The 23,878-nt window shown below is 32.5% G+C and overlaps 2 protein-coding genes across 2 annotated transcripts; one reads left to right on the top strand and one right to left on the bottom strand.

Moving 5' to 3' along the window:
* Window positions 1–2,075: 2,075 nt before the first annotated feature.
* LOC141400598 (uncharacterized) lies at window positions 2,076–6,079 on the bottom strand. The gene is made up of 2 exons (XM_073979864.1): window positions 5,964–6,079; window positions 2,076–4,092 (listed from the first exon to the last, which is right to left on the bottom strand). Exons 1-2 carry the CDS (start codon window positions 5,999–6,001, stop codon window positions 2,400–2,402), a joined length of 1,731 nt encoding a protein of 576 aa, XP_073835965.1. The 5' UTR covers window positions 6,002–6,079; the 3' UTR covers window positions 2,076–2,399.
* Window positions 6,080–15,833: 9,754 nt separating this feature from the next.
* LOC141403228 (caspase-3-like) lies at window positions 15,834–16,766 on the top strand. The gene has a single exon (XM_073985414.1). The coding sequence runs from the start codon at window positions 15,834–15,836 to the stop codon at window positions 16,764–16,766; it is 933 nt and encodes a 310-aa protein (XP_073841515.1).
* Window positions 16,767–23,878: the final 7,112 nt, after the last annotated feature.

Below are 23,878 nucleotides of genomic sequence, written 5' to 3'. Positions count from 1 at the left end.
CCTAGAAAAAAATTATTTAAAAAATCCACGTCCTAGAAAAAATTATTTAAAAAATCCACGTCCTAGAAAAAATTGTTTAAAAAATCCACGTCCTAGAAAAAAATTATTTAAAAAATTCACGTCCTAGAAAAAAATTATTTAAAAAATCCACGTCCTAGAAAAAAATTATTAAAAAAATCCACGTCCTAGAAAAAAATTATTAAAAAAATCCACGTCCTAGAAAAAAGTTATTTAAAAAATCCACGTAGTAAAAAAAAATTATTTAAAAAATCCACGTCCTTGAAAATAATTTAAAAAATCCACGTCCTTAAAAATAATTTAAAAAATCCACGTCCTAGAAAAAAATTATTTAAAAAATCCACGTCCTAGAAAAAAATTATTTAAAAAATCCACGTCCTAGAAAAAAATTATTTAAAAAATCCACGTCCTAGAAAAAAATTATTTAAAAAATCCACGTCCTAGAAAAAAATTATTTAAAAAATCCACGTCCTAGAAAAAAATTATTTAAAAAATCCACGTCCTAGAAAAAAATTATTTAAAAAATCCACGTCCTAGAAAAAAATTATTTAAAAAATCCACGTCCTAGAAAAAAATTATTTAAAAAATCCACGTCCTAGAAAAAAATTATTTAAAAAATCCACGTCCTAGAAAAAAATTATTTAAAAAATCCACGTCCTAGAAAAAAATTATTTAAAAAATCCACGTCCTAGAAAAAAATTATTTAAAAAATCCACGTCCTAGAAAAAAATTATTTAAAAAATCCACGTCCTAGAAAAAAAATTATTTAAAAAAATCCACGTCCTAGAAAAAAATTATTTAAAAAATCCACGTCCTAGAAAAAAATTATTTAAAAAATCCACATCCTAGGAAAAAATTATTTAAAAAATCCACGTCCTAGAAAAAAATTATTTAAAAAATCCACATCCTAGGAAAAATTATTTAAAAAATCCACGTCCTAGAAAAAAATTATTTAAAAAATTCTCTTCCTAGAAAAAATTATTTAAAAAATCAACGTCCTAGAAAAAATTATTTAAAAACTCAACGTCCTAGAAAAAAATATTTAAATAATCCACGTCCTAGAAAAAATAATTTAAAAACATTCTCTTCCTAGAAACAATTATTTAAAAAATCAACGTCCTAGAAAAAATAATTAAAAAAATCCACGTCCTTGAAAAAATAATTTAAAAAATCCACGTGCTAGAATTTTTTTTAAATCCGCGTCCTAAAAAAATTATTTAAAAAATTCACGGTCAAAAAAAAATATTTTAAAAATCCACGTCTTAGAAAAAAAAATATTTGATATATCCTCTTCCTAGAAAAAATTAATTAGAAAATCAAAATCAATTATTTAAAAAAATCAACGTCCTAGAAAAAAATTATTTAAAAAAGCCACGATCCTTAGAAAATGCTCTTAAAAAATCTACGACTCTTAGGAAATATTAAAAAAATCCACGACAATTAGAAAATATTTTTAATAAATCCGTGACCCTAAGAAAATATTTTTAAAAAATCCACGACTCTCAGAAAATATACCTTAAAAATAGAATAGATTCATAAAATATCCAAGACACGCAGAAAGTAATTTTAAAAAATCTTTGACCCTTAGATTTTTTATTTAAAACAATCAAAGAGCCTTAGAAATTTTTCTTGAAAATTCTACGACCTTCAGAAAATATTTAAAAAGACACGTCCGTTAGAAAACATTTTTAAAAAAATCCGCGACCCCTAGAATATATTCTTAAAAAATCCACGCCAATTAGAAAATATTATAAAAAATCTGAGGCCATTAGAAAATATCTTTCAAAAATCCACGACCCATAGATATTTTTAAAAAAATTAATGGCTCTATGCAAATATTTTTAAAAATCGAAGAACCTTAGCAAATATTCTTAAAATGTGTACGACCTATTAGAAAAAATTCTCGATCCTCGCACTCACATTTTCTTTAGTTTTTTTCTTCGTGTTTTGGTTAAATTTGAGAGATCCCATCATGAAAAAGAATATACTTATTGAGACTAAGAGAAAAATCATTTCCTATTTTTTAGTGCATTTATAAATAAAACACTGTAACTAAATATTTTTAATTATTTAATTTTATTGGACATAAATATATAGGGAAATAAAAATTTGTGAAATTTGGGAAAGAGAACAAATTCCGCACGGAATGTTTGTTCTTGATTGGCCTGATTAAAAAATGCACGACGGTTTAATTTGTTTAATATTTACTTGAAAAAGATATATATTTGGTATAATTAACATATTCATTTTAAACTTTAGAATAGAAAAAGATATTGATGTAATACAAGCTCTTAAAAATTGTTATTTTTATGGGTCATTGTTGAATAAGTCCTCAGTATAACCTCAGCTGGCCTTTTAATGCCATCGAATTTTACTTTGAATCACTCGTTATTATCACCATCCAATTCCTTGCTAAAATATTTATTCTTAAAATATTTATGTAGGTTATTATCACGGATCTCCGTTATTGTTCCGCATATATAAAATAAGAATTTGGGTTGATTTTGAACTTCATTGTCGTCATCACCATCGTCCTCTTCCCCTTGTCGTAGCAGTTCCGTAAAATCTTCTCTTAACTTTTTAAACAATTCAATCATTTGTGAAGCTTCAATATGTAATCGGGAGATAGTTTGACAAATCGCAGGATTACCAACTACAATATCGGAACGTTTATACGCTTCCCCATAATAGTAAACATTCTTTAAATTTTGATCAATATTTTTATGAATAGTACGCAAATCTTTGTTGTGATCTATTGAAGGGAAAATTTCACAAAGTTTCTCCATATATGGACTACCCAACTGCGGATCTCTCGGTGACCGTACACCATCTGGAACACTAAACATAAGAGTGAAATTTTCACTTAGTTTTTGGTAGCAGTTTGTGGTTTGCATTTTCTTCAAATCGATATTGCGAAAATGTTCGTTAATTTCTTTCAATTCTCTACCTGTGGCATATTCGTAATCGATGGGGCCACGGCAAAAATTGCCCACAAATAACTTTTGCACATTTGACAGGGATTCGTTTGCTTCTATGGGCGCGATAATATCTTCGAAGAGATGCATATGGCCATCTCTTGTGTAAATTATATTACCCCGATCTCCATGGGACATTAGGAACAACATGAACGTTTTTATGGGATGGAAATTGCAATGTTGTATATATTCCAAGATCCTTAGATATTTCTCACGTGTACAATCTTGCAATATTATAAATGGTATCTGAGCATGTTTCAATACCTTCATCAATCGGCACATATCCTCTTCGCTACCACGCCGCACACTCTTGGCACTTGTAAAATAATAATTATTTATGATTATGGCCAATGCTGGATTTATACTATAAATATAGCTATCTACTTTTGTTGTTGTAACTGAATATGAATGCCTCATAATTGGATAAGGGTCACTTGGGAATAACTGTTCATTAATCGATATCTTATGGTTTCTGGCGATTAGTTTTACAAAACGGTATACATGTTTCCAGGTCCCAAAGTTAAAAGGTCTCATTATAAGTGTATTTGCATCAATACTGTGACAGGAACTACTGTGGTTCGGCCACCTATATTCAATTGAGGATGCAGTAACAATTTTCCATTTTTCTGGGAATCTAATTGTTTTGTGAAGGTCATCTGAAGCTATAATGATTTTCGTTTTGTAACGTATATGAGGATTTTTAGCTATCCTATTTAGAACTTTTGTCTGCAAATTACACCAACATTCGCAATCGGTATATAACAATATTATGATGCTGGCATTCCTGTTGTACCTGCCCGTTTCCAACGTGGCATAAATTTCCTGCGTGGTCTCAGTAGAAGAATAGTCGAAGATTTTAGGCAAATTTGGTAGTAGTTTTTGGTAATAAGGGTCCTTTTTTTTGGTTGGGTAAATGTTGCAAGATTCACAAGTGAGAACATGAAAACGTGGGCGTAAACCAAGTATTTCTTGAATTTCATAGTCAAATTCTTTCAGATAAATAGATATGTCTTCCTGTTTTTCATTCTTAAATAAGAAATCACTTAGGAGCAACATTTCGTTATTCATATAAATACATTTTTCCCAATTCTTCATGCTTCTATAAATTCAAAACAAGTGAGCAAAGGCTATAGTCGGGACGGGGCCGACCATGTGATACCCTACACCACTACCCCTGTGCATAAGCTTTTCACTGGTAAACATTTCTTTTAGGGAATATAAACCGACTACCACCAAAAATAATATGCCTCTTTGTCTCTGGGACCCCATAAGCAACCAAAATTTCGTGACCATCCGATCAAAATTACGACCTGTAGCTTGATTGCAAAAAAATGGAAGAATTGGATGCATTACCGACTATTGTGGTATCTACCTTGTTTGACCACCTTGGCCAACCTGCTTTACACCAATGTAGAGGTAATATTTTCTTCTTCCATTGACAGGCTTTGCCGTTGGAATACCCCTACTAGAAGCCAATATATTCACAAAGAATAAAACTTTGAATTTGTCTCCAAATGAGTTTTTCCCCATTCCGATCCCTAAATATTATCCGGCTATCACCAAAATCAATAGGCTTCTTCCTATGTGGGACCCCCATTAACCCCTAAACTTTCATGACGATCCGATCAAAATTGCGACCTGTGGCGTGATTACAAACAAATCGGAAAATGGGATGCATTACCGACTATTGCGATATCTCTGTTGTTTGAGCAGCTACGACAACCTACTTTACATCGTTGTAAAGGTGATATTTTCTACTTTCCGTGCCAGGTTTTGCTTTTGATATACCTCTTAAAGAAACAGAGATATTGGCTTTGAAATAAAACGTAGAACTTTTCTCCAAATAAGTTTTTGCCCATTCCGACCCTTGAATATTGTCCGACCATCATTAAAATCAGTAGGCTTCTTCCTCTGTGGGACCCCCATTAACCCCTAAACTTTCATGACGATCCGATCAAAATTGCGACCTGTAGCGTGATTACATAAAAATCGGAAAATGGGATGCATTATCGGCTATTGCCATATCTTTGCTATTTGACCACCTACGACAACCTGCTTTACACCGTTGTAAAGGTTATATTTTCTTCTTTCCTTTCCAGGTTTTGCTTTTGATATACCTCTTAGAGAAACAGAGATATTGGCTTTGAAATAAAATGTTGACTTTTCTCCAAATAAGTGTTTGCCCATTCCGACCCCTAAATATTATCCGACCATCACCAAAACCAATATGCTTCTTCATCTGTGAGACCCCCATTAACCCTGAAATTTTCGTGACGATCCGATCAATATTGCGACCTGTAGCGTGATTTCCAAAAAAATGGAAAATGGGATGTATTACCGACTATTGCGATATCTCCGTTATTTGGTTACCTACGCCGACCTAGTATGCATTATTGTAAAGACGGGATCTTCTACATTCATAGTCATGCTTTGCTTTTGGAAATTTTTCAACCAAAGCTGTGATATTTGTCAATATAATTAAAATCGCAAAAATGAAAATTGCGGTTTTATTTGCTACTATTGCGATATCTTCGTTGTTTGATCACCTACGAGCACCTACTTTACATCATTAGAAAGGTGATATTTTCTGCTTTCATTGTCAGGTTTTGCTTTTGGTATACCCCATATAGAAGCTAAGATATTGGTTTTGGAAAAAAACGTTGTCTTTTTACCCACCTCAGTTTTTTGCACTTTCCGACCCCTAAATATTATCCGACCATCACCAAAATCAATAGGCTTCTTCCCCTCCGGGACCCCCATCAACATCCAAAATTTCGTGACGATCCGATCAAAATTGCGGCCTGTAGCGTGATTACAAGGTTTAGATGGACAGACGGACAGACGGACAGACGGACGGACGGACGGACTGACGGACGGACACACATAGCCAGATCGACTCAGCTCGTCGAGACATTCATTTTGATATATATAAGTATGGGTCTACGACCATTATTTCGATGCGTTACAAACTTTTTGGCCAAAACCAACTTATAATACCCTCCCCACATAGTGGTGTAGGGTATAATGATAAAGCAATATGTCCGACTGAAACGAAATATTTCTCAATGCGATGTCGATGAATAACTGATACAACTTGTCATTTATACAACGCCGATATGCATCGTCAAAGCAAATAGCAACGATAGATTTTTCGAAAAAATATTCTCTTAAGCCAGAATAAGGTAGGCTATTCGAATGTACAGTGCGTAATTTGTGTTGTTTTCACTGGCATATGCCACGTGAGTTTTATTTTCTCTCAGCTGCAGTTGAGTAATATGTAGACAGCGGAATCCTATGCAAATGCATATATGGTTAGGATGGTCGAAGAGAAAATCTGATTAGACAGAAACTCGTTTTAGCACAAAATAAAATAAATTAGCCCCAAAAATTGTTGCATATTTTGCATATCGTGCATATTTTTACATACATATTTGCATAAAATGAGCATATGAAAAACCATTTGCAAAAATTTATACAAGTATTTGTGGTCTAAATATCAAACCGAAATGACTGAAATGAGGTATTTCGTCTTCGTTGGGGCTATAAAACTTTCCACCTGAAACTTATCGGTATTGGTTCAACCCTTCATATAGCCCTCACAGAACGAACCTCTCGAATATAAATTTGTTTATTTTATTGCGGCGGTGCTCAAAATATTTTGTGCATTAGTTTCTCTGAGCAAGTCTTTCCTTTGCTAAACGACAGCAGATGAGAATAAAGAGAACATATGTTGTTGTTGCAGCCACGTTAACGTATATGGGTGATCTTGGCTGTTTTATTGACTTGACTGAAGAGAATTTTAAACAGAAAAATTGTACACACAACATTGGTGCTCATAAATGTTGGTGTATTAGTATTTGTAATATACTCTTTCCATTGCTAAACAATTGCATCTCAAAAATAAAGAGAGAATACGTGTGGTTTGTTTACACCAGTGTTCACCAGCAACAACAAATTCTACCGCTGCGTTTGCGTTGGGCACACACACGAGATTATCTGTCCCTCTCTAGATAAACATCGTGTGCGTTCCCAGCTAACAATTTTTTCCGAGGGCTCTGATATCAGATTTTTTCTGAGATTTTCTGAATATTTTTTAGAAATGTGGCCGATTTCTCTAATATTTTCCTAGAATTTTGACCGATTTTCTATAAGTTTATTTTAAGAATCTCTGTACATTTTCTAAAGAATCTTAAGAATCGTCTTTCCGAATTCGTTCCGATTTCTAATGGATTTTCTAAGGGAATTTTTTTTCGGTTGATATCGAAGGACAAAATGACGGGTCATAAAATTCGCATATACAATTTTAAAAAATTTTTAATATAAATGCAACATATAATAATTCAAGCTAGTGTTGATAGCTTCAACATGCTTCTGCACATTGTTCTACTGTTAATCATAAAATGATAACAACAGGCACAATGATTAGAATGTTTGAAATTAGAACCTTCCATAAATAGCACATTAAAAGAAAATTGCCTCTGATTGGGGTTTGTTCTGTACAGTACGACACGTGTTGTGTTAATATTAAAGGCATCAGCGTCAGAATTGATTCCGATTTTTTTTAGAAAATCTGAACTTTTCTTCGAATTTTTCCAGAATTTCTTTCCGAATTCGGACGGATTTTCCTAAGAAAATCTAAATTTTTCATCGAATTTTCCAGAATTTTCTTCCGAATTCGGACCGACTTCTGTCAGAAAATCTAAATTTTTCTCCGAATTTTCCAAGAATTTACTTCCGAATACGGACCGAATTCGTCGCGAAACTCTAATATTTTTTAAGAATTTCCTTAGAAAATTCTTTCCGAATTCGGTGACCACGTCCATACAACTTTCGTACCGAATTCGGTACGAATTCGGCATCAGAATCGGATATTTTTTCAGAAATTCTGTCCGAATTCGAAACGAATTCGGAAAAAATGTTAGCTGGGTTAATTCATTGCTAAAACAAAGAAGATGATCGGTGGTGAGAGCAACGTTAAAACACACCACAATTGAGATTGTGTATGTTCACACAGACACGGCTCGCGAGCCCAGTGGTGATTAACACTGGTTTACACTTTTAAGTATGAGGACGAGCATCGCTGACACACAAACACTTTTGTGTCTATAATTGAAATATTTGTTGCTGTTGTTGTTGTTATAGCACAACATTTTGTAAAAGTTTGTAAAAATTTTTGGGTTATTGAAGAGACCTAATAACAATTACATTGGTATTGCTTCTACATCGCACAGTGGTCCCACTTGTATTGAAAGAAGTGCCAAAATAGTTGTGATAGAGCTACCGCATCGAAATTTTAAACATAGGTTAATAACAAGGCAAGAAGGTAGAAAAAAATTGTAGTTGATGCAGATCTACATTTAGGTATAGCCCCCATATAAAGGTACCGGTCGATTTGTGGTATTTGGACAAATATAGGCAAATTTTCCAACCGATTGGGTAAATATTTTGCATTTTGAGTTCTGAGTGAACAAACTACCTCCTTGCAAGAAATGTTCAGGTATAGCCCCCCATATAAAGGTACAACCCGATTTTCGGTATTTTGAACTATTTTTATAAAATTTTTTTAACCGATTTGGCTGTTATTTTCCAAAATACCTCTTTGCAAAAAATATTCAATATAGGTGCATGCTTAGGTATAGCTCCCACATAAACGTACCTCCCGCTTTTCCGAATTTTGACAATTTTAAAGTCGTGATATAAGGAGAATAACTTGCCGGGTGCCGTATGGGGGCTGCTACAATTTTATTTATCGTTCACTAGAGACTTTCTCCTGTAGTTTAAAAACAAGTAAGAATGGCGTTAAGTTTGGCCGGGCTGAACTTGTTATACCCTCTACCACGAGCTCTATTGAAGTTTTATGGAACAACTAATTTCCTTTCGTTTATGAAGGCGACTATACACCAAATTTCCGATATTTCGGTAAGATAATGTGTGGTTCGATTCCCAGGCCAAGCACTCATTGGTATGATAGAAGTCTCCCTTGTGCCTTCTGAGATGTTTTTGAAACAATTATATTTTGTAATGTGGCAAAAACCTTCAAAATACCGAAAATCAAGAGGTACGATTCTATGGGTGCATATAGGAAGACTTGGAGCTGTACGGATAATTCTCTTCTGGAACATTTTATAACCTCATGGAGGACTAAATAAAAAATTCCAGTCACTTCGGTGGGATATTGACGTCACACTCTTCAGAATTACAAAAATCGGGAGGTATCGTTCTATGGAGGCTATATGAAGACGTGGACCTATACCTAAAAATTTCAGGTGGAAAGTTTTATACCCTCAGCAAAGACTAAATACCAAATTTCAGCCAATTCGGTGGAATATTGAGGCCACAATCTTCAAAATATCGAAAATCGGGAGGTTCCGTCCTCCTATTTGGGCTATATTAAGGCCCCCAACGTAGACTAAGTACCAAATTTCAGCCATTTCGGAGGAATATAGAGGCCACAAACTCCAAAATACTGAAAATCGGGAGGTACCGTTCTATTGTGGATATATTAAGGCGTGGACCTATGCCGAAATATTTAGAGGGGAAAGTTGGATACCCGCAAAGAAGACTAATTTCAGCCATTTTGATGCATTATTGTGGCCACAATCTTCAAAATTTCGAAAATCGGAAGGAACCCTTCTATATGGGCTATATGATGGCGTGGACCTATACCTACAACATTCAGGTGGAAATTTTTACACTCCCAACGAAGACCACATACCAAATTAAAATTGGGAGGTACAGTTCCATGGCGGCTATATAAAGGCGTGGACCTACACCGACAAATTTCTAAAGGAACGTTTTGTAACCCCAAAAAAGACTAAGTACCAAATTTCAGCCATTTCGGTGGAATATTGAGGTCATAACCTTCAGATACCGAAAATCCGGAGACTAAATACCAAATTTCAGCCATTTAGGTGTGATAATGAGGCTAAAACCTTTAAAATACCGAAAATCGGGAGGTACCGTTCGATGGGGGCTATATGAGGGCGTGGACCCAAACCGACAAATTGCTGGGGGAAAGTTTTATAACCCCAAAAAAGACTAAGTACCAAATTTCAGCCATTTCGGTGTGATAATGAGGCTAACACCTTCAAAATACCGAAAGTCGGGTGATACCGTTATATAAGGTCTATGTCAAAACGTGGACCATATAGACCATTTGCAATACCAAACATCCTAGGAGTAATAGAAAATTCTGTATCAAATTACAAAACTATGTCTTAAAAATTGCAAGCTGTATCCTGATTTCAACAGACGGACATGATTATGTTGACTTAGAATTTTACCCTAATCAAGAATATATATACTTTATGGGGTCTCCGATGAATATTTCGATGTCCGATGAATATTTCCGAATAACAAATTTAATTATACCCTCCATATTATGGTGGGGGCTATAAAAATATAATGTGTTTAGAGAATATTCATTTCATTGTCAATACAATTTTTTTTTCGATTTTTGTAAACGGGCGGAACCAGTGTGCGCTGGACATGGCTATATCCATGTAAAGTATATACGTGGGATCTTAAATAAGTATTTCGAGGAATTGCAAATGGAATAACAGACTTAATATACCCTGCATTATGGGGTGGAGGACGGACATGAATGAAACGTCGCAGTAGTTTTGCTTGCAAGGGTAATTACCTAAGATAAGATTGTACTATAGAGTCTATAGTATAGACGAAGATTCCGTATGTCCACTGCATTTCGCATTTGTTTCTCTCTCTCTCTCACTTACACAATAAGTGCACAAAAAACAAATGATAAGCTACATATAGTTGTTGTTTTATTTTCACTTATACATGCTTTACTAGCAAAGTGCCCGTCACTTTGTATGTGGAAATGACAACAAAAAATATTTTTTCCAACACCCACAGGCCCTTAGGCATGGATTTTTAAACAATGTATTTTCCAACACCCACATGCCTTTAGGCGTGGATTTTTAAACAATATTTTTTCCAACACCCACAGGCCCTTAACCGTGGATTTTTAAACAATATTTTTCCAAAACCCACAGGCTCTTAGGAGTGGATTTTTAAACAATATTTTTCCAACACCCACCTTCTCTTAGGCGTGGATTTTCAAACAATGTATTTTCCAACACCAACAGGCCTTTAGGCGTGGATTTTTAAACAATATATTTTTCAACACCCACAGGCTCTTGGTTGTGGATTTTTAAACAATATTTTTTCCAACACCCACAGGCTCTTAGGCGTGGATTTTTAAACAATATTTTTCTAACACCCACCTTCACTTAGGCGTGGATTTTCAAACAATGTATTTTCCAACACCCACAGGCCTTTAAGCTTGGATTTTTAAACAATATATTTTTCAACACCCACAGGCTCTTGGTTGTGGATTTTTAAACAATATATTTTTCAACACCCACAGGCTCTTGGTTGTGGATTTTTAAACAATATTTTTTCCAACACCCACAGCCCCTAAGCATGGATTTTTAAACAATATATTTTTTATTACTACACCCAATATCGAATTTATTACAACATACGAAGTTTTCTCCGAGATTTATTTCTTATCTCCATTCTATACACCAACAGTGATTCTAATACTAAAATCCAGAATTTCAATGCCATATTTAAGCAAATACCAGAAGGTTCCAAATGTACTAATTTCCAAAAATACCTCCATATCTTAATACTACACTCTAATCTCAATTCAAAATTTCAGGATTTCAGCTCTTTCCGTCCATCCAAATCCTAATTGTACCAAATTTAGTACTATTAAGTACTCTTTGTACCTTTAAGTCCGGATTGGTAAAATTAGTTCAATTCTACAACACCTCAACAGCAAACTTAATTCCAAATTGCAGGATTCCAGTGCTATCTGTTCGGTCAAATCCAAAATATACCAAAATTTAGTATAATTTCGTACCCATAAGTACGAATTTCCAAAACTAGCTGACTCCTATACTCCAACAGTAATTTCAATTCCAAATTCTAGGATATTAGGATATTGAGGCCACAAACTTCAAAAGACGGAAAATCGGAAGGTACCGTTCTATGGGGGGTATATTAAGACTGGAACCTATATCTACTAATTTAAGGTGGAAAATATTATACACCCAACGAAAATAAAATACCAAATTTCAAACATTTCTGTGGGATATGAAGGCCGCAAACTACAAAATACCGAAATGCAGGAGATACCGATTTATGGGGGCTCTATGAAGACCTGGACTTATGCGGACAAATGTCAGGTATAAAATTGTATACCCCAAACGAAGACTTTATTCCAGTTTTCAGCCATTTAGGTCCGATATTGAGGCCACAACCTTAAAATACAGAGAAGTGGAAGGTACCGCGTGGACCTATATGGAACATTTTCATATGGAAAGTTTTATATCCCAAATGAAAACTAAATACCAAATTCATCCATTTCTGAAGAATATTGAGGCCACAACCTTCAAAATACCGAAAATCGGAGGTGCCGGCCTATGGGAGATATATGAAAGCATGGACCTATAATACAAAATTTCGGGTGGAAAGTTTTATACCCCGAACGAAGACTAAATACCAAATTTTAGCCTTTCCGGTGGGATGTTGAGGGCACAACTTTCAATATACCAAAAATCGGGAGGTGCCGTTCTATGGGGGCTATATGAAGGCATGGACCTATACCGACAAATTTCAGTTGGAAAGTTGTATACTCCCAACGAAGTCTAAATACCAAATTTGAGCAATTTCGATGGGATATTGAGTCCTCATACTTCAGAAAACCGAAAATCGGAGGTACCGGCCTATGGGTAATATATGAACGCGTGGACCTATAACAAAAAATTTTAGTAGGAAAGTTGTATACTCCCAACGAAAACTAAACACCAAATTTCCGCAATTTCGGTGGGATATTGAGTTCGCATACTTCAAAATACCGGCTTATGGGGAATATATGAAGGCCTGGACCTAAAACAAAAAATTTCAGGTGGAAAGTTTTATATTCCCAATGAAAACTAAATACCAAATTTCAGCCATTTTGGTGGCCACAACCTTCAAAATACGATTTTTCGGAGACACCGATTTATGGGTTGCCCTATGAAGACCTGGACTTATGCGGACAAATTTCAGGTATAAATTTGTATACCCCCAACTAAAACCTAATTACAGTTTTCGGCCATTTAGGTCTGATATTGAGGACACAACCTTAAAATACCGAAAAGCGGAAGGTATTGATCTATGGGGGCTACATAAAAACGTGGACCTGTACTGAACAAATTTTGAGGGAGCTTATATAGTCTCAAAGAAAACTAAAGATAAAATGCCAACAATTTCGGAGAGATAATGAGGCTAAAACCTTGTAGACACTGAAAATCGGAAGGTACTCCACTGACAAATGTCTCTGGGAAAGTTTAGTGGACTAAATGCCAAATTTCAGTTATGTGGTTAAAATCTTCCAAATACCGAAAATCGGGAGGTACTGTGCCATGAGGGCTATATCAAAACGTAAAGCCTTACCGACCAATTTTTGGGAGAAAATATAATAGCCCCAAAGAAGACTAAATGCATGCCAAATTTCAGCTATTTCGATAAGAGAATAGGGCGAAAACCTTTAAAATACTGAAAATCGGGAGGTACCGATCTATGGGGGCCATATCAAAACGTGGACCTATACAAATTTCTGGGGGAATCTTTTGTGTCCCCGAATTTCAGTGAGAAAATCTTGCTAACACCTTAAAAATACCGAGAATCGGACGTGGACCTGTACTGACAAATTCCTGGGAGAACATTTTGTGGCCCAAAGAAGACTAAATACCAAATTTCAGGCATTTCGCTACCGAATGGTCTTTCCGAAAATCAGGAAGTATTGTTCTTTTGGGGCTACATCAAAACGTGGACTTGTACTGACAAATTTCTGTAGTGCGATTCTCTAACACATTTTTTGAGTTAACGACAAATATCGGTAAAATTAAAATGCTTATAAATTCGGTAATTAACGATATTTTTCGCTAAGTTAGCGGCCAAAAGAAAGTAGTCGTAATGTTCTACCGATAGCAACAGTTTTGTAAACTTTTTTTTAACTTTTCATTCATAATATCGCGTTTTAATTTTACCGACATTTGTCGGTAACTCAAAAAATGAGTTAAAGAATCGCGCTCCTGGGCGAAAATTAAAGAAAACTAAATTAAAAAAATATATTTGAAAATTTGCCCTTTAATATTAACTATTAAATTTTTTACTCGTTGGAGTTAAGCTGAAGGATCAAAAAATTTTTGCAAGTGAAAATTGATAATTGTTTCCTCTCCCGGAAATTGTGATTTTTCGACTTGAGTCGTTTTCTTTGAAAACCACAGTCTTATCAAAATAACAGAACAATATAAACGTGTTAAAAATTTCAAACAATAAATACAGCGAATTTCTCTCAGTCGGTAGAGAGAGAGAGAGAAAGTGATCATGTCAGTGAAACCAACACAAACTAAGCAGGGTGCATTAGCTGGCCTTGCTTTGGTGTAAGAGAATATTTTGTTTTTTTTTCGAGAACTCTACGGCTGCTATTTGTTTTGACGATGCATATCGGCGTCGTATTAATCACTGTTGGGCAGAAATGCTCGGCCTCATACACAAAAGAGTAAAAAATACATGACTTTCTCGCAATTTGCCCACCATTGGTATTAATCATAGATGGGCTTTCTTGCACGCCAGCGTTGCTATGTTTTGTTTCTCTTTTTCGTTGTTACAACATAAATAAACATTTACGGGTAATATTGCACATTTTTTTTTAATATAACAGTTTTTTGGACTTGTTAAGATACCATCTGTGTTTAAAAAATATTAAAAAAGCAAACAAATTTTAACAAAAACCCCGTTCTAATTTTCCCTTAAATTCTATTTAAGAGACATTTTGCCCATCTATGGATAATCCATAGATGGGCAAAATTTCTCTTAAATAGAATTTAAGGGAAAATTAGAATGGGGTTTTTGTTATAATTTGTTTGCTTTTTTAATATTTTTTAAACGCAGACGGTATCTTAACAAGTCCAAAAAACTATTACATTAAAAACAAATTTGCAAAATTACCCGTAAATGTTTATTTATGTTGTTACAACGAAAAAGAGAAACAAGCCACAGCAACGCTGGCGTGCGTGAAAGCCCATCTACATATGTATTAATCACAAGTTGTGTCAGTACGTCATCGTAATCCAGAGTGAGGCAGAGAACATTTTTGGGTCTCTCTTGTGCTCTCAATGAGCGTAAATTTGTTGTTGTTCACAACGTGTTAGCATCTACACAGGCTGTGAGCGATAACAAATTTACGCTCACTTAGAGCAAATGGGCTCTCTTGTGAGTCACAATGCCTCCTCCTGTCGTAATCGCTTTAAGAATGTGTTCGTTTATTTATGTAAGCAAGGGGAATTACCGCAATTTCATTAAAACAGATAAAATCTATGGTGGGACAGAAAGTGTATTTTTTTCTGATCTGCAAACCAATTTTTTCGGATGTGTACAAAATCATATGCAGAAATTGAGAAAGATGAAGAAACGGAAGATATATCTTTTTATCTGAAACAATTTGATTATGAGATACAAGAAATTCTTGGTTTACGTCCACGTCTGCATATTCTCACCTGCGTCTCTCACAACATTAGCCCAGCAAAAGAATATGACCCGTTCTACCAAAGAATATTACCACATTTGTCTAATATCTTCGACTATTCGTCTCCTGAGACAATGCAGGAAATTTATGCCAACTTAGGAACGGGCAGGTACCAACGGAATGCCAGCATCGTAATACTAGTGGATACCAAATGCAATTGTAGTCGTCGTTTGCTGGTAAAAGTTCTAAAAAGGATAAATAAAAATCCGCACATACGTTACAAAACGAAAATCATTATGGTTTCCGATGAAAAGGGACGATTGCTTGTAAGAGCCTCAGCAATACTGAAATTTGTTCAACCATTTAAATTTGGAGATAATCCACAGACCCGACGTCGTATTTGTTACAGTATGGATGAAAATACTCTTTTAATGTTTCCCTATAAAATTGGAAACTGGAAAAATTTATATCGTTTTGTAAAACTAATCGCCACAAACCATCAGATATCGATTAATGAACAGTTAATTGAACCTGAGCCATTTATGAATCATTTAATTGGATTTACAACAACAAACGCCGATAGCTATGTTTATAGCATAAATCCAGCATTGGCCATAATCATAAATAATTATTATTTTACAAGTGCCAAGAAAGTGCGGCATGGTAGCGAAGAGGATATGTGTCGAGTGATGAAGGTATTAAAATGTGCTCAGATACCATTTATAATACTACAAGACTGTACACATGGGAAATATTTAGAGATCTTGGAATATATACAACACTGCAATTTCCATCCCATAAAAACCTTTATATTGTTCCTTATGTCTCATGGAAATCAGGGCCATATAATTTACACAAGAGATGGCCAGTTGCATCTATTTGAGAATATTATCAAACCCATTGAGGCAAACGAATCTCTGTCAAAGGTGCAAAAGTTATTTGTGGGTAATTTTTGCCGTGGCCCCATTGATTACGAATATGCTACCTATAGGCAACTGGAAGAAATTAACGAACATTTTCGCAATGTAGATTTGAAGAAAATCAAATCCCCAAACTGCTGCCAACTACTAAGTGAAAATTCCACTTTTATGTTTAGTGTTCCAGATGGTGTACAGTCACCGAGAGATCCACAATCTGGTAGTCCATATATGGAAATATTTTGTCAAATTTTCCCTTCAATAGATCACAACAAAGATTTCCGTGAAGTTTATAATTTTTATTTATTTTAAAAATATTTATTACAATTAAAAAATTATAATAAAAATTATAATAAAAAAGCACTAGCAACTAGGGCTATCGGCCTAAGTTTATAAAAATATTGAACAACATTTAGAGAATATTTATTATTATCAAGATGCCTATAGACGTTCCGATCTGGTAATAGGTAATGCTACAAATGGCCATACTATCTCCCGATTACATATTGAAGCTTCACAAATGATTGATTTGTTTAAAAAGTTAAGACAAGATTTTACGAAACTACTAAAACAAGAGGAAGAGTACGATGATGATGATGATGAAGTTCAAAATCAACCAAAATCTTTATTTTACATATGTGGCAGAATATCGAAAATCCGGGAGAATAATCTACATGAATATTTTTTGAATAAATATTTTAGCAAGGAGTTGGATGGTGGTGACAACGAGTGATTCAAAATAAATTTCGATGTTATTCAAAGGCCAGCTGTGGATATACATATGTCTACTGCTTATAAGGGTTTATTCAACGATGAAATACACATAAAAATAAATATTTTCTTCAATATTTTTCGGATATTCTAAAGTTCAAATTAATATGTATAATATTTTTAAATGTATATTATTTCTAAATAAATATTAAAAAAAAAAACAATTTAGAACGGCGTTAAGTTCGGCCGGGCCGAAATTTTTATATCCTCCACCACGAGTTCCATTGAAGTTTTATGGAACAATTAGTTTCGTTTCGTTTATGAAGACGACTATATATCAAATTTCCAATATTTCGATAAGATAACGTGGCTAAAATCTTCAAAATACCGAAAATCAAAAGGTACGCTTCTATGGGGGATATATAAAGTCGTGGACCTATACATATGATTCTCTTCTGTCACAACCTTCACAACCTTCAGAACTGCGAAAATCGGGAGGTACCATTCTATGGACCTATACCGACGGATTTCAGTCGGAAAGGCTTTGCTCCTAATGAAAACTAACTACAAAATTACAGTCATTTTGGTGGAATATTGAGGCCACAATCTTCAAAATTCCGAAAATTGGGAGGTACCGTTCTATGGGAGTTATGTGAAGGCGAGGACCTATAACAACAAATTTTAGGGGAAAAGATGAATTTCAGCCATTTCGGTGGAATATTATGGCCACAACATTCAAAATATCATGATTCGGGAGGTAAAGTTCTATGGGAACTACATGAAGATGTGGACCTATACCGACAAATTTCAGATAAAACGTTTTATGGCCCCCAACGAAGACTAAATACTACATTTCAGCCATTTCGGTGTAATAATGAGGCTAAAACCTTCAAGATACCGAATATCGGGAGGTACGCTTCTATGGGGGCTATATCAACACGTGGACCGACAAATCCCATTTGCAATACCGAACATCATATCAGTAATAGAAACTACTGTACCGAATTACAATGCTCTATCTTAAAAATTACGAGCTGTATTTTGATTTCAACAGACGGACGGACGGACAGATGGACATGGATATATCGACACAGAATTTTATTCTGATCAAGAATATATATACTTTATAGGGTCTCCGATGAAAAATTCGTTGTATTCCAAACGAAATTACAAATTTAATTATACCCTACATATTATGGTGGAGGGTAAAAAATTATTTGAATAATTCACGTCCTTGAAAAAAAAGTACTTACTTAAAAAAATTTTTTAAAAAATCCACGTCCTAGAAAAAATTGTTTAAAAAATCCACGTCCTAGAAAAAATTGTTTAAAAAATCCACGTCCTAGAAAAAATTGTTTAAAAAATCCACGTCCTAGAAAAAATTGTTTAAAAAATCCACGTCCTAGAAAAAATTGTTTAAAAAATCCACGTCCTAGAAAAAATTGTTTAAAAAATCCACGTCCTAGAAAAAAATTATTTAAAAAATCCACGTTTTAGAAAAAAAAAATATTAAAAAATCCACGTCCTAGAAAAAAAATTATTAAAAAAATTATTTAAAAAATCCACGTCCTAGAAAAAAATTATTTAAAAAATCCACGTCCTAGAAAAAAATTATTTAAAAAATCCACGTCCTAGAAAAAAATTATTTAAAAAATCCACGTGCTAGAAAAAATTATTTAAAGAATCCACGTCCTAGAAAAAAATTATTTAAAAAATCCACGTCCTAGAAAAAAATTATTTAAAAAATCCACGTCCTAGAAAAAAATTATTTAAAAAATTCACGTCCTAGAAAAAATAATTTAAAAACATTCTCTTCCTAGAAACAATTATTTAAAAAATCAACGTCCTAGAAAAAATAATTTAAAAAATCCACGTGCTAGAATTTTTTTAAATCCGCGTCCTAAAAAAATTAGTTAAAAAATTCACGTTCAAAAAAAAAATATTTTAAAAATCCACGTCTTAGAAAAAAAAATATTTGATAAATCTTCTTCCTAGAAAAAATTAATTAGAAAATCAAAATCAATTATTTAAAAAAATCCACGTCCTAGAAAAAAATTATTTAAAAAATCCACGTCCTAGAAAAAAATTATTTAAAAAATCCACGTCCTAGAAAAAAATTATTTAAAAAATCCACGTCCTAGAAAAAAATTATTTAAAAAATCCACGTCCTAGAAAAAAATTATTTAAAAAATCCACGTCCTAGAAAAAAATTATTTAAAAAATCCACGTCCTAGAAAAAAATTATTTAAAAAATCCACGTCCTAGAAAAAAATTATTTAAAAAATCCACGTCCTAGAAAAAAATTATTTAAAAAATCCACGTCCTAGAAAAAAATTATTTAAAAAATTCACGTCCTAGAAAAAAATTATTTAAAAAATCCACGTCCTAGAAAAAAATTATTTAAAAAATCCACGTCCTAGAAAAAAATTATTTAAAAAATCCACGTCCTAGAAAAAAATTATTTAAAAAATCCACGTCCTAGAAAAAAATTATTTAAAAAATCCACGTCCTAGAAAAAAATTATTTAAAAAATCCACGTCCTAGAAAAAAATTATTTAAAAAATCCACGTCCTAGAAAAAAATTATTTAAAAAATCCACGTCCTTAAAAATAATTTAAAAAATCCACGTCCTTAAAAATAATTTAAAAAATCCACGTCCTTAAAAATAATTTAAAAAATCCACGTCCTAGAAAAAAATTATTTAAAAAATTCACGTCGTAGAAAAAAATTATTTAAAAAATCCACGTCCTAGAAAAAAATTATTTAAAAAATCCACGTCCTAGAAAAAAGTTATTAAAAAAACCACGTCCTAGGAAAAAATTATTTAAAAAATCCACGTCCTAGAAAAAAAATTATTTAAAAAATCCACGTCCTAGAAAAAAATTATATAAAAATCCACGTCCTAGAAAAAAATTATTTAAAAAATCCACGTCCTAGAAAAAACTTATTTAAAAAATCCAGGTCCTAGAAAAAAATTATTTAAAAAATCCACGTCCTAGAAAAAAATTATTTAAAAAATCCACGTCCTAGAAAAAAATTATTTAAAAAATCCACGTCCTAGAAAAAAATTATTTAAAAAATCCACGTCCTAGAAAAAAATTATTTAAAAAATCCACGTCCTAGAAAAAAATTATTTAAAAAATCCACGTCCTAGAAAAAAATTATTTAAAAAATCCACGTCCTAGAAAAAAATTATTTAAAAAATCCAGGTCCTAGAAAAAAATTATTTAAAAAATCCAGGTCCTAGAAAAAAATTATTTAAAAAATCCACGTCCTAGAAAAAAATTATTTAAAAAATCCAGGTCCTAGAAAAAAATTATTTAAAAAATCCACGTCCTAGAAAAAAATTATTTAAAAAATCCACGTCCTAGAAAAAAATTATTTAAAAAATCCACGTCCTAGAAAAAAATTATTTAAAAAATTCAGGTCCTAGAAAAAAATTATTTAAAAAATCCAGGTCCTAGAAAAAAATTATTTAAAAAATCCACGTCCTAGAAAAAAATTATTTAAAAAATCCAGGTCCTAGAAAAAAATTATTTAAAAAATCCAGGTCCTAGAAAAAAATTATTTAAAAAATCCAGGTCCTAGAAAAAAATTATTTAAAAAATCCACGTCCTAGAAAAAAGTTATTTAAAAAATCCACGTAGTAGAAAAAAATTATTTAAAAAATCCACGTCCTAGAAAAAAATTATTTAAAAAATCCACGTCCTGGAAAAAAATTATTTAAAAAATCCACGTCCTAGAAAAAAATTATTTAAAAAATCCACGTCCTAGAAAAAAATTATTAAAAAAATCCACGTCCTAGAAAAAAGTTATTTAAAAAATCCACGTCCTAGAAAAAAATTAATTAAAAAATCCACGTCCTAGAAAAAAGTTATTTACAAAATCCACGTCCTAGAAAAAAATTAATTAAAAAATCCACGTCCTAGAAAAAAGTTATTTACAAAATCCACGTCCTAGAAAAAAGTTATTTAAAAAATCCACGTCCTAGAAAAAAGTTATTTAAAAAATCCACGTCCTAGAAAAAAATTAATTAAAAAATCCACGTCCTAGAAAAAAGTTATTTACAAAATCCACGTCCTAGAAAAAAGTTATTTAAAAAATCCACGTCCTAGGAAAAAATTATTTAAAAAATCCACGTCCTAGAAAAAAAATTATTTAAAAAATCCACGTCCTAGAAAAAAATTATATAAAAATCCACGTCCTAGAATAAAATTATTTAAAAAATTCTCTTCCTAGCAAAAATTATTTAAAAAATCAACGTCCTAGAAAAAATTATTTAAATAATCCACGTCCTAGAAAAAATAATTTAAAAACATTCTCTTCCTAGAAACAATTATTTAAAAAATCAACGTCCTAGAAAAAATAATTAAAAATATCCACGTCCTTGAAAAAATAATTTAAAATATCCACGTGCTAGAATTTTTTTTAAATCCGCGTCCTAAAAAAATTATTTAAAAAATTCACGGTCAAAAAAAAATATTTTAAAAATCCACGTCTTAGAAAAAAAAATATGTGAAAAAATTAATTAGAAAATCAAAATCAATTAATTAAAAAAATCAACGTCCTAGAAAAAATTATTTAAAAAAAAAATTATTTAAATTATAAAAAAATACTCTTAAAAAATCTACGACTCTTAGGAAATATTAAAAAAATCCACGACAATTAGAAAATATTTTTAATAAAGCCGTGACCCTAAGAAAATATTTTTAAAAAATCCACGACTCTCAGAAAATATTCCTTAAAAATAGAATAGATTCATAAAATATCCAAGACACGCAGAAAATATTTTTAAAAAATCTTCGACGCTTAGATTTTTTATTTAAAATAATCAACGAGCCCTAGAAAACATTTTTAAAAAAATCCGCGACCCCTAGAATATATTCTTAAAAAATTTACGACAATTAGAAAATATTATAAAAAATCTGAGGCCATTAGAAAATATCTTTCAAAAATCCACGACCCATAGATATTTTTAAAAAAATCAATGGCTCTAAGCAAATATTTTTAAAAATCGAAGAACCCTAGCAAATATTCTTAAAATGTGTACGACCTATTAGAAAAAATTCTCGATCCTCGCACTCACATTTTCTTTAGTTTTTCTCTTCGTGTTTTGGTTAAATTTGAGAGATCCCATCATGAAAAAGAATATACTTATTGAGACAAAGAGAAAACTAATTTCCCATTTTTTAGAGCATTTACAAATAAAACACTGTAACTAAATATTTTTAATTATTTAATTTTATTAGACATAAATATATAGGGAAATAAAAATTTGGGAAATTTGGGAAAGAGAACAAATTCCGCACGGAATGTTTGTTCTTGATTGGCCTGATTAAAAAATGCACGACGATTTAATTTGTTTAATATTTACTTGAAAAAGATATATATTTGGTATAATTAACATATTCATTTTAAACTTTAGAATAGAAAAAAATATTGATGTAATACAAACTCTTAAAAATTGTTATTTTTATGGGTCATTGTTGAATAACCTCAGCTGGCCTTTTATTGCCATCGAATTTTACTTTGAATCACTCGTTATTATTACCATCCAATTCCTTGCTAAAATATTTATTCTTAAAATATTCATGTAGGTTATTATCACGGATCTCCGTTATTGTTCCGCATATATAAAATAAGAATTTGGGTTGATTTTGAACTTCATTGCCGTCATCACCATCGTCCTCTTCCCCTTGTCGTAGCAGTTCCGTAAAATCTTCTCTTAACTTTTTAAACAATTCAACCATTGGTGAAGCTTCAATAGGTAATCGGGAGATAGTTTGACAAATCGCAGGATTACCAACTACAATATCGGAACGTTTAAACGCTTCTCCATAATAGTAAACATTCTTTAAATTTTGATCAATATTTTTATGAATATTACGCAAATCTTTGTTGTGATCTATTGTGGGAAAAATTTCACAAAGTTTCTCCATATATGGACTACCCAACTGCGGATCTCTCGGTGACCGTACACCATCTGGAACACTAAACATAAGAGTGAAATTTTCACTTAGTTTTTGGTAGCAGTTTGTGGTTTGCATTTTCTTCAAATCGATATTGCGAAAATGTTCGTTAATTTCTTTCAATTCTCTACCTGTGGCATATTCGTAATCGATGGGGCCACGGCAAAAATTGCCCACAAATAACTTTTGCACATTTGACAGGGATTCGTTTGCTTCTATGGGCGCGATAATATCTTCGAAGAGATGCATATGGCCATCTCTTGTGTAAATTATATTACCCCGATCTCCATGGGACATTAGGAACAACATGAACGTTTTTATGGGATGGAAATTGCAATGTTGTATATATTCCAAGATCCTTAGATATTTCTCACGTGTACAATCTTGCAATATTATAAATGGTATCTGAGCATGTTTCAATACCTTCATCAATCGGCACATATCCTCTTCGCTACCACGCCGCACACTCTTGGCACTTGTAAAATAATAATTATTTATGATTATGGCCAATGCTGGATTTATACTATAAATATAGCTATCCACTTTTGTTGTTCTAACTGTAAAATAATTCATCATAATTGTATCAGGGTCACTTGGGAATAACTGTTCATTAATCGATATCTTATGGTTTGTGACGATTAGTTTTACAAAATGGTATACATTTCTCCAGTTATCAAATATAATAGAGTTCATTATAAGTGTATTTGCATCAATACTGTGACAGGAACTACTGTCTTCCAGCCA

The sequence above is a fragment of the Musca autumnalis genome, unplaced genomic scaffold (genome assembly GCF_047663935.1).
Source record: "Musca autumnalis isolate F117 unplaced genomic scaffold, ASM4766393v1 scaffold_4, whole genome shotgun sequence".
Classification (NCBI taxonomy): Eukaryota; Metazoa; Arthropoda; class Insecta; order Diptera; family Muscidae; genus Musca; species Musca autumnalis.
This window is presented reverse-complemented; position numbering and strand designations above follow the sequence as displayed.

Bases quoted from the DNA above. Each gene is read 5' to 3' on its own strand.
- LOC141403228 (XM_073985414.1), top strand. From the start codon at position 15,834: ATGGTTTCCGATGAAAAGGGACGATTGCTTGTAAGAGCCTCAGCAATA.
- LOC141400598 (XM_073979864.1), bottom strand. From the start codon at position 6,001: ATGTGGGGAGGGTATTATAAGTTGGTTTTGGCCAAAAA. The intron at 4,093-5,963 runs GTTTGTAACGCA...TTGAATTTATAG, and splicing joins AAGTTGGTTTTGGCCAAAAA to AAGCATGAAGAATTGGGAAA.